The 10,884-nt window shown below is 38.4% G+C and overlaps 2 protein-coding genes across 2 annotated transcripts; one reads left to right on the top strand and one right to left on the bottom strand.

Moving 5' to 3' along the window:
* Positions 1-233: 233 nt before the first annotated feature.
* LOC125201970 (uncharacterized) lies at positions 234-3,466 on the bottom strand. The gene is given in 3 exon segments (XM_089065737.1): positions 234-1,176; positions 1,230-2,987; positions 3,336-3,466. Coding segments are annotated over 2 exon segments (1,353 nt in total). The 5' UTR covers positions 1,806-2,987; positions 3,336-3,466; the 3' UTR covers positions 234-399.
* A 3,054-nt stretch (positions 3,467-6,520) lies between these two features.
* LOC125201968 (uncharacterized) lies at positions 6,521-9,204 on the top strand. The gene is made up of 2 exons (XM_048100273.2): positions 6,521-7,057; positions 8,056-9,204. Exons 1-2 carry the CDS (start codon positions 6,587-6,589, stop codon positions 8,938-8,940), a joined length of 1,356 nt encoding a protein of 451 aa, XP_047956230.1. The 5' UTR covers positions 6,521-6,586; the 3' UTR covers positions 8,941-9,204.
* The last annotated feature ends 1,680 nt before the right edge of the window (positions 9,205-10,884 follow it).

Raw genomic sequence — 10,884 nt, 5'->3', positions numbered from 1 at the left:
ACGGCTAAAGTGGGCATAAATTACTTCACCATCCAATAAAAATTATGCATAAATTTCTTCCGCCGAAAGTATAGTGGACCGTCTCTCTAATACCAAAATTATATTGTATTTCATGATTAATTATCTCACATCAACCTCTGTGACTAATTTATCCTAGACAAATTTTATTTATGACTTATCTAATATTGTATCACATTATTATCTTATCTAACGAATCAAATAGCACCTAATAGTGCAATAATATGTCTTGCGATTGAGAAAATATCGATCCTTGTACGTGGGATGCTTTTTCAACTACAACCGAAGGAAATATACAAAACAAAATGAAGACGAAAAATTCAACAAAACTTTTAAAACAAACCAAACTGTAAGCCGTGGCATAGGGAAAGGCAAAAGTCCTTACTCCCCCTTTTCCAACAATGCCTTCAAGGGAGTAGTTGTAAGAACTTGTAGCCAACTCTGTATTCTTACATACGTCGAAACCGGCACAGGTTTGGGAAGTTTTTCGGGATCGTCTATAAGATCTTGTTGCAACCTCTGTATTCTTCTAAGCAACGACGAAACAAGTTTACGTATTGGAAAGTAGAGGAACAGTAATAAATAAACGAAGACGAAAACAGAGGCTACTATGACAACTATGTTGCCAACTGATTTTGTTTCCATAGGATTGGTCATAATTAAGGAAACTCCATAACTCACTCCAATAGACGTAATCTCCACCCACATGGAATAGGTCGCGATCGCCAGAAAAAAGTTCACCTGTGGCGCTCCGGTGCTGATAAGGAGGATTGTGACGATCGCTGAAATGAAAGCCGTGGTGGTAGCACTAATGAAGTGTTCATAGACTTTAGGATGAGTGGTGGCCATCACTGCTCTGCCCGCGTTGTGTGATGGCGTGTCATCCTGCCACACGCCCCCTGGGGGGCTGACCGTCACTTGGAACGCCATCGTGGCTATCAGGACAACCACCACCATCGTCATGTCGGTCAACTTAGGAAAGTGCTCGACGATCGACTGGGGATAGACGTTATGCAATATTCTTCGCATTTCTAAATATGTGCTTGTGTCGCGAAAGCTCTCGTGCAAGATATCCAATGCTGTTTTCCCTGTGGAATTCGTTGCTAGTTTCTTTATTTTGTTATTTTCCACCAAATTTTTGATACAATAGTATCATTACTAGGATCTAATTATTAATTAACAACATATACACAAAAAATATATATATATACCTCAAGTTGATTGGATCTAACGGCCAAATGCAAGAGTGTCTCTCCATCATCATCCTCCTCTGCACAAACTAAGTCTCCCAACTTTTCCACCAAAACCTTCAATGTCTCAATTTGGCAATGTTTCACACACAAGTGCAACACGGTCTGCCCACGATGCACTCTCTCCCGAGCAGGAAATAGATCCAGTCGAAGCAGCTCCGCCAAAACCATAAAATGCCCTTTCACGGCTGCAATATGGACCGGGTTCATCTCTTGATCGTCTCGCCACCAGCACATCTCTGGGGTCACCAACAACAATCTTTTTGTGACTTCAAGGTCCCCTTGGTCCACTGCAATGTGAAGAGGCGACGATTTTTGGGAGTCCGAACCCCGAGCTAGCAGCGGATTAAGCTTCAACAGTTCTTCAACAATGGCTATTTGTCCATACATTGCTGCTATGTGTAGAAGATTTCTTGAACATGGAAATGAGACTCCATGAATGAGGTATGGATCTTCTTTAACTAGTTGTTGAAGAGCTGTTACATCCCCTTTTGACGCAGCTTCATATAGTTTCATTTCTACTGCTTCACTCACCATTCTGCCTCTACTAATTTATTATTAATGTCTTTCTTCTTTCTATCATTAATTCTCATTTTCTTCTATAATTCACAAATGATCAGACTTGTGTGATAAGGTGGGGTCAGGTTCCTTACATTAAAGTTGACTAAATTGCTGCCGAATTCCTATTTTCAAGAAATTAAAGACCCCACGTGTAACAGCCCGCCCTCCTAGGGTACAATAAATGCGGCGACTGCTACCAAAACGGACTCAAAGAAATGAACGAAGGCCAGGGTTTCAATTAAAGAGTGTTGACCAAAAGATCAGAAAGAAACTATCAGAGTGTTTAAAGCAATAACTTAACCTCGAAATTCGAATAAGAAAAAGGAAGGTGTAATAAATGACGTTCAACAATGTCAAGAGTATGGCATAGTTTTCCAAGATAGAAACCACAAGATAGTCTAAAGCCTCTAACTCGAAAGGAGAGTGCGAAATATTCGAAATAAACATAAGTGTATCAAAACTCAGCGGAAAACGTCCAAGAGGAAGAATAGCTATGTATGAAGACACAACTACGCTTGAAGTTTCAAATATCCATCTTAATTAATTATCATGCTCAACACCCGCCACCGCTCGTCTTCGTTCAACCTGCACATAAGGAAAACACATGCAGGGCTGAGTATTTTGAAATACTCAGTGAACTCGTTGCCAAAACATTTTATAAGTTATGCCACCCTTACCAAGTGAACTCGAGTTTTAAGCAGTTTAAAGAGAATTTCACGAGTATCACAAAAATATTTAAGATAGATTGGCCAATCAAACAACTCCCCATTTTCTCATCAATTCATAAATCACAATCTTTCCATAGTGCGACGAAAGTGTGGCCACACTTTTCGCCCACGAGACCGGCCGACTAGCAAGGACGGCTCCCGATCCCCTCGTGTACACAGCCTGGTAGGGTTTGCGGCTCGTACTCAGACCCGAATTCGTATAACATATCCACAGCCCTAGCCCAATGGAGCGAACTCACAAACTAGGCATCAGGCGCACAATATCACAACAAAACAAACATAGGCATGGCATAACAGTTAAACCACCCTTATAACACCAATAAATATTTTTGCAAGAAGTAAAAGAGTTTAAGAATAAAGCCCACCTCGACTGCTTAGGTTTCAAGTATGTTCTTTCCTTTGTTATCCGGCTTCGCAACTGAGGTTTCACCTTTTTAATCACATAGGCACACATATCACAAATTAGGTTCAACACTACTCTTACTTATGCATGTCTCGATGTTTTTCCCTCTTTCCAACGATTTATCTTATCATTACTAATCAATAAAAATCATGTCTATCGTACCATAATATTTAGCCATCAAACACACTCTACACAACACACACATGACACACACGCACTCACACACGACACACACACACACACATGAAACATATTCCCACATCCCTTTATATCCCACTTTCACTCAACCAAGATGCATGAGGGTTCAAGAAGACCGATTAATCGGTTAGAGAGAAGAGGAATCAAGTAGAAACAAGAAGATGGATATAAAAATACCTTATGAGAAAAATGAACGGTAGAAATTAAGTATTAGGCTTGGTTCTTCAAGATTCTTGGATCAAACTTCAATTCTTCTTCAAAAGATGACAAAATAATGGAGAATGGAAGAAGAAAAATTTGGAGAGAGGGAAGAAGGGAGGGAGGCGAAAATTATGGGGCTAGGGTTAGGGGTTCCTCTTATTTATAGTGCTCAATAAGATCCTTAGGTAAATAGAATAGAATATTTGGTAAGATCTTATTCTCCACAATTAAATAAAATAAATATTGTGAAGTAGGGAGGAAGAATTAACAAAAATAGACTAGGGTCTCAAGCATGGAAATTTCGAAATATATGGCTCTCCATTAGCCAAGATTTTGTTTTGGTATATTTTACGGAGTAGAATAAAATATCACAGGAGCAAAAATGAAATAAAAATTATAAATCCTCCCCTTTGAAAAGGAACTAGGCGTGTAATATGGCCCCTTTTAATAAGGCATGGATTTCTAATTTAACTAAAATAAGATAAGGCAAGATCTCTTGAGGTATGGAAAGATTTGATAGAATATTTTTAATTCTAGGTATGGAAGGAGATCAAATAAGGGATCAATTAAAATAAAATAAATTCCTCCTTCACAAAGCTAGGTGATTTTCGAAAATCACCTTAAAAACAATAGGGCTCGATTTTTCTCATTAAGAAATAAGGAATAATTGGATTTTGGATTTAATTTGGATAAATATCCCAAGAATTAAATTAAAATCCGGAAAAATAGAAATTCTTCTTCAAAAATCAAGGGGGTCGATAATGGCTAGTATTCATGGAAATTTTCTCTTATTTCCTCACTCACCCTAAACAAATAATTCACTTCACAAATAAATAAATCACATGCCACATCACAAAATCAATAAGTTTGACTTTTCAAACTTCTAACGCAAACCCTAAACTCAACTCGGCCATAGCATCACGTGCAATAAATGCATTCACAACTCCACGTCATCAATAATAAATTCTAGGGCTCTAAAATTAGGGTTCGGAAATTCGGGGTGTTACATCCTACCACACTTAAAAGAAATTTCGTCCCGAAATTTGGTACATCTATGGGAAGAGTTCCGGGTTTAGTTCCATCATCTTATCCTCAAGCTCCCACGTGGCTTCCTCGGGCCCGTGGTTTCTCCATTGTATTTTCACGAAGACAGATTTGTATCTTAGGGTTTGAACCTTATGGTTTAGGATCATCTGGGGTCTCTCCTCGTAGCTCAAGTCCGGGTTCAACGCAATTTCTTTAAAGTGAATCACGTACTTCGGGTCGAACACGTATTTCCGCAACTGCGATACATGAAAAACGTTGTGCATGCTCCCAAGGCTTGGGGGTAGCGCCAATCGGTACGCAACGGGTCCTACTCTTTCTAAGATTTCGTAAGGTTCGATAAATCGTGACTTCAACTTTCCCTTAACACCGAAACGTATTATCCCTTTCGACGGAGATACCTTGAGAAAAACTTTATCATCGGTTTGAAAATGATATACGTGCAGTGTGTGGGTGTGAAATATTAATGTCTTTATTATAACAATTTTTATTTATGGTGAGAGAATGTGACGAGAATATTGGTTAGCATTTTCCACATAGCTGCCCCACCTCTCTCATATTTATATGTTCACTATTATATTTATGACTTTGAATACTAAAATAATGATCAAATATATTTCCACATTGTATATTTGTGATTGGCCACATTTTCATCGGAATGGTGGATTGGACCCGTTGGCTAATGAACTAGCTAGGCTGACTCTTACTTTTATTTCCATCTATATCAAAAAAAAAAAAAACAAATTAATGCGATAATATTAATCGTCAGCATGATTAATAAATTGCAGCGTTACTTTGGCTTTTAAATCTCAAATGATTACAATATAAAGGGGATAATAAAAGAAAATAAGGAGTTTTTATAAAACAAATCTGGTTATTATTTGGTTATATATTTACTTAATTAATCAAGTTGGTTTTAATTTCAATTAAATAATTCAAAGCTAATGAATTTGAAAAAGATAAAAAAACTATTTCGATTATCAGGACATTATATAGAGAAATTTTATCATATAAATATTATTGTATTCTACATGAAGGCATCACTAAACAAATTAATAAAGTGTAGGATCCATGGAGATTGGGACTATATTCAAAAGAGATGCTTAATTTTTTGAAGAAAAGGGACAATGAAAACAACTGTATATTGGTCTATTTAGTACTACTACTGGTATTTGATAAAAACTTGCAATATTGTAATTATCGATAAAATCAATACAAGTTGAATTGCTGCAATGCCCATTGTAATTAATACTCCCTCCGTCCACCTATAGGAGTTCCGTTTCATTTTGGTCCGTGTACAAATAGGAGTCTTAGTTTATTATTAATGGTAAAGAGGCCCCATATTTTTCCAATTCATTTCACTCACATATCATTTAAAAGTAATATATATAAATGAGACGTTATCACGTGGTGTATTCATATTCAGTCAATTCCAGAAATATTACTCTCTTATTTTCTTTCCTCATTATCCAAATTTGATAATTTGAACACAACAAATGAAAATGTATCTGAAACACTAAAAGCGATTGAATAATGTACATACACTGGTGAATCCTTAGTTTAGTTGACACATTTAGCATAATGATGCGTCACTATAGCTCGATTTCTAATCCTAAACAAGTGATGCAATTTGTTTATAAAATACTCAAATCAAGAAGCTCACGCCTAAATTTGATTTCACTTTCACATTGTTAATTAAATCATGCACATTTTATCTTGTTATATTAGTCTCGTCGGAATTGTTTGCGAGTATTTTTGGAGCACTTATTTTTAAAGCTATTTCAACTATCCCTTATCCCAGTTGGCCCTGTATATATGTGAAGAGTAATTGAATGAAAATGAAACTATACATTCTTGGAGTAATTGTTAGAATGTTGATACAATTTGTTTCAACTTCACTATCGTTTTCAGAGACAAATGCAGATAGATACATGACAGAGGTGAGGCAGCTGTGTTGAAAATACCACAACGCTTATACTAGTAGTATTTATCGAAATATATATTGTGAAGTAGTGAGGAAATTAGGTTGCTTGTAGCCAACCTAAGACAATGGCCATTTGGCTGTGTGTGGTGTGTGGACATCAATCATTTACGAATAGTATAAGAAAAGGGTAAGAAGAAGTAACTATAAACAAGAGATAAAAAGAGGAAAAAAAAAAGAAGAAGAATTAGTGGGAGAAAGAATGGTGAGTGAAGAAGTAGAAAAGAAACTGTATGAAGCTGCATTAAAAGGAGATGTAACAACACTTGTACGACTAGTTGAAGAAGATCCATATCTTGTTCATGGAGTCTCATTTCCATGCTCAAGAAATCTTCTACATGTAGCAGCCGCACGAGGGCATGCCCAGATTGCCTTGGAATTGTTCTCAAAAGACCCGGAGATGTGCTGGCGGCGCGACGACCAAGGCATGAATCCGGTTCATGTTGCAGCCATGAATGGGTGTGTTCAGATTCTAGAACATCTCCTTAAGGATAGTTGTTTCCCCGCATTGGAGAGACTGCATCACGGGCAGACTGTGCTGCATTTGTGTGTGAAGCATGCTCAACTTGATGCGTTAAAGTTTTTGGTGGAGAAGTTGGGAGATCTTGTGTGTACAAAGGATGATGATGGTGATACATTATTGCATTTGGCTGTTAGGTGCAATCAACTCCAGGTAATTACAAACCAACTCTCAAGTGTCATATTTACTTTTTACTCCCTCCGTCCCCGATTAAGAGTCACACTTTTCTATTTCGGTCCGTCCCCAATTAAGAGTCACACTTCATTTTTACCATAAATAGTAAGTAGGTCCCACATTCCACTAACTCAATTCACTAACATTTTATTATAAAACCAATATAAAAAAATGGGTCCCACATTCCACTAACTTTTTCAACCAACTTTTTTTTACATTTCTTAAAACCCGTGCCTGGTCAAAGTGTGACTCCTAATCGGGGACGGAGGGAGTACTACTTTTAGCAAGTAGATCTCGCATTTCACTAATTCATTATATTCACAAATAAAAGTGAGATTTGTATTCAACTAATTTTTTTCATTCACTTCCTTTTATAAAGTCAAACGATTCTTAAAACCCGTATCGGTCAAATATGAGATATTTAATGAGAACTAGAGGGAGTATAATTGATATAGATTTGACTTTTGAAACTAGCTTGTTATAAATTAGATTTAACGTTAACAATGTTTGAATTTTTTGATTCGCACTTTCATAATCTGTTTATTTATTATAATCTTTCTGTTCCATAGAAAAATAAATAAAAAAGTAGTTGGAGTATTCACGGTGGAGAATGAGTTCGTGAATAGAAAAAAAAGTTTCCTAACACAGAAATTGTTATTTTTATGAGAATAATCAAAATGACAGAAGTGTTTTATTTTTATGAGATAGAGAGAGTACATTTCTTTTGTTGGCTCGAATTTGTAGTTAAGACTCAGACAAGCATATCCATGTCCACTGTAGATTTTCGAAGCCCGTTGTATAAATTATCCCCGTTTGTTGTTAATTTTCTTTCGGATGTTCGACGGCTGAGTAGGTGATTCGGCTCAATCAAGTGTGCCAAACACCCGAAAACAAATTTTCTTTCGGATGTTTGACAATTGTCGAATTTCAAAAGCATTAACAACTGAGAGATTATGCATATTATGAACAAATTTCAGATTGTAGACTACTTGGTGGGAATCGAAGTCCTAAAGCAGGAAACAAGAAACGGGATGGGCAAAACTGCTGTCCAAATCTTGAACGAGAGTCTTCCAACCACCCCCAACTACTCAGATATGAAAAAGCTCTTAAAATATCAGTCAGATCTCTTCATTTTTCAAGTGATCCCGGAGATGAGCAATACCATGATGGTGGTGGCAGTCCTGATCGCCACGATGGCCTTCCAGTCGGCCATCAGCCCCGCTGGAGGAGTATGGGGTGAAGATGACCACAACTCCTCGCACATGGCCGGAAAGGCCGTGATGGCATCTACTCATCCCCATACATACATGACAATTAGGCGCGCCAACACCACGGCCTTCCTGTGTTCCCTCGCTGCGATGTACCTTTTCACTTTCAGGGTCCAGCTCGAAAATTACACATTTGCCTTCGCATTGGTGTCGTTCCTCGCCATGGGAGCGGCGCTGGTAGCTGTCATGGTAACCTTCTTGACGTCGACGGACGCGGTCACTCCATATCAGCTCAGCTCTCCCACCGGGAACAAGATCATGTGGGGGCTTCTCATATTTGCGCTCGTATGGGCGTGTGGTGTTTATGTAAAGCATGTGTATCGGTCATGGCGAAATAAGAAGAATCGGCAGCTAAATCTTCGTGATGATGCTTTCCACCGCCGTGTTTTCTATTGGATTTTTGACAAGATGGAGAAGCTCGAGTTCAGCGACGGATCCAGGTGGGGTCGCGTGACCCCACCAACGGCGGATCCAGGTGGGGTCACCAACCCCTCCAGAGTGCCGCCGGAACGCTTCTTTCATCGGCCCTTCGACCCCACAACATCCGTTCCTCCGACCATATTCCACGTAGAGAGAGCTGAGGAGGCTGAGTAAGAAATGAGAAAGTGAGGCAGCGGCGACGTGAATGAAGAAAGGGAGAGAATAAGCTGTTCAGTTTTTGCTTTCAAGAAGAAAGAAATGGGATTTAGGGTGAGAGAGAGATTGAGACCCAATGATCGAGAATCACCCACTTATTTCTGTATTTACTTTACGTATTTAAATTAGCAAGAAGAAAAATTGATACATGTCCTATTTAATATAGTTTCATATCTTGATTATTTCTAATTTTAAAATGAACTTTCAAATTTTATTGTTTTATTTTTATTATTCCCAAACTAAGTTGGTGAAAAATTGGTGGTTACCTTAAGTTGATTGGATCTAACAGCCAAATGCAAGAGTGTCTCACCATCACCATCCTTTGCATAAACTAAGTCCACCAACTTTTCCACCAAAACCTTCAACGTCTCGAATTGAAAATGTTTCACGCACAAGTGCAACATGGTCTGCCCGCCATGCACTGTCTCCCGTAGGGCTGGGGAAAAATACCGAAAAAATGATATATCGCTCGTATCGTATTGAAAAATATCGAAAAATTATCGAATTTTCGATATATCGCAATTTTCGATACGATACGATATCGTATCGTTAATTTTCGATACGATAACGATATGAATTTCCTTATATCGCGATATATCGTTTTATATCGAAAATACGATATATATCGAAAATTTCCGATATATCGATATTTTCGATACATATCGATATTTTATTTTCGATATATATCGAAATTTTCGATATATATCGATATTTAACGATATATCGAATTTTGGTACGATATATCGAAATATCGATACGATAACGATATGAAATTTTTTTATATCGAAATTCGATATATCGAAACTTTCGATACGATAACGATATGAAATTCTTTCATATCGATATTTTCGATACGATACACGATACAACGTTTTCGATACGATATATCGTATCGACCCACCCCTAGTCTCCCGGGCAGGAAATAGGTCCGGTCGAAGCAGCTCCTCCAATATCAAAACACGCCCTTTCACGGCCGCAACATGAATCGGATTCATCCCTTGATTATCCCGCCACCAGCACATCTCTGGCGCTGCTGACATCAACCTTTTTGTGATTTCAAGGTCCCCTTCATCTACGACAATGTGAAGAGGCGACGAACTTCGGGAGTCTGAACTCCGCGCTAGCCTCGGATTACGCTCCAACACTTGTTTACAACGCCTGTTTGTCCATGCATTGCTGCTATGTGTAGAAAATTTCTTGAACATGGAAACGAGAATTCATGAACAAGATATGGATCTTCTCCAAGTAGTTGTACAAGTGTTTTTACATCCCCTTTTGATGCAGCTTTGTAGAGTTTCTTTTCTACTTCTTCACTAACCATTTTTTTCTCCCACTAATTCTTTCTTTTTTCTAATATTTATGTCTTCTACTTCTTCTTCTTCTTTCTTCTTCACAAAAGATCGATGTCCACACACCACACACAAGCAATTTCTACCTAATTTCCTTGCTATTTCACAATATATTTGTTGGGTATCGGTGGCGCACACCCGAACTCCACATTAGTATGATATTGTCCGCTTTGGGCAAAGCCCTCACGGTTTTGCTCTTGCGGTACTCCCCAAAAGGCCTCATACTAATGGAGTAGGGGTAGCCGATTTATACACTTGCAAGCCTTGTTCTTTCTCCGATGTGGGATATGGTTTGCTCCCTTTCAATCCTTCCCTCAAACCAAGACCACCAGACCACAGACTACATGCCTACCCCATGTTACAGGTCACCAGGTCACCACAGGTCTTGGTCGAGCTCGTCACATCGGAGAACTTACAAGCGCAATCACCGAACCTCGAGCCACACAGGCCCAGCCCTGAACCAGGGCTCTGATACCACTGTTGAGATCAGACCGCTTAGGATTCACTAATTACCGGGACCTCTTTTATTGATTGGGTCTGAGATGGCTAATCT

This window comes from Salvia hispanica, chromosome 2 (assembly GCF_029641045.1).
Source record: "Salvia hispanica isolate PSC_SH4W2 chromosome 2, Shi_PSC_v1, whole genome shotgun sequence".
Classification (NCBI taxonomy): Eukaryota; Viridiplantae; Streptophyta; class Magnoliopsida; order Lamiales; family Lamiaceae; genus Salvia; species Salvia hispanica.
This window is presented reverse-complemented; position numbering and strand designations above follow the sequence as displayed.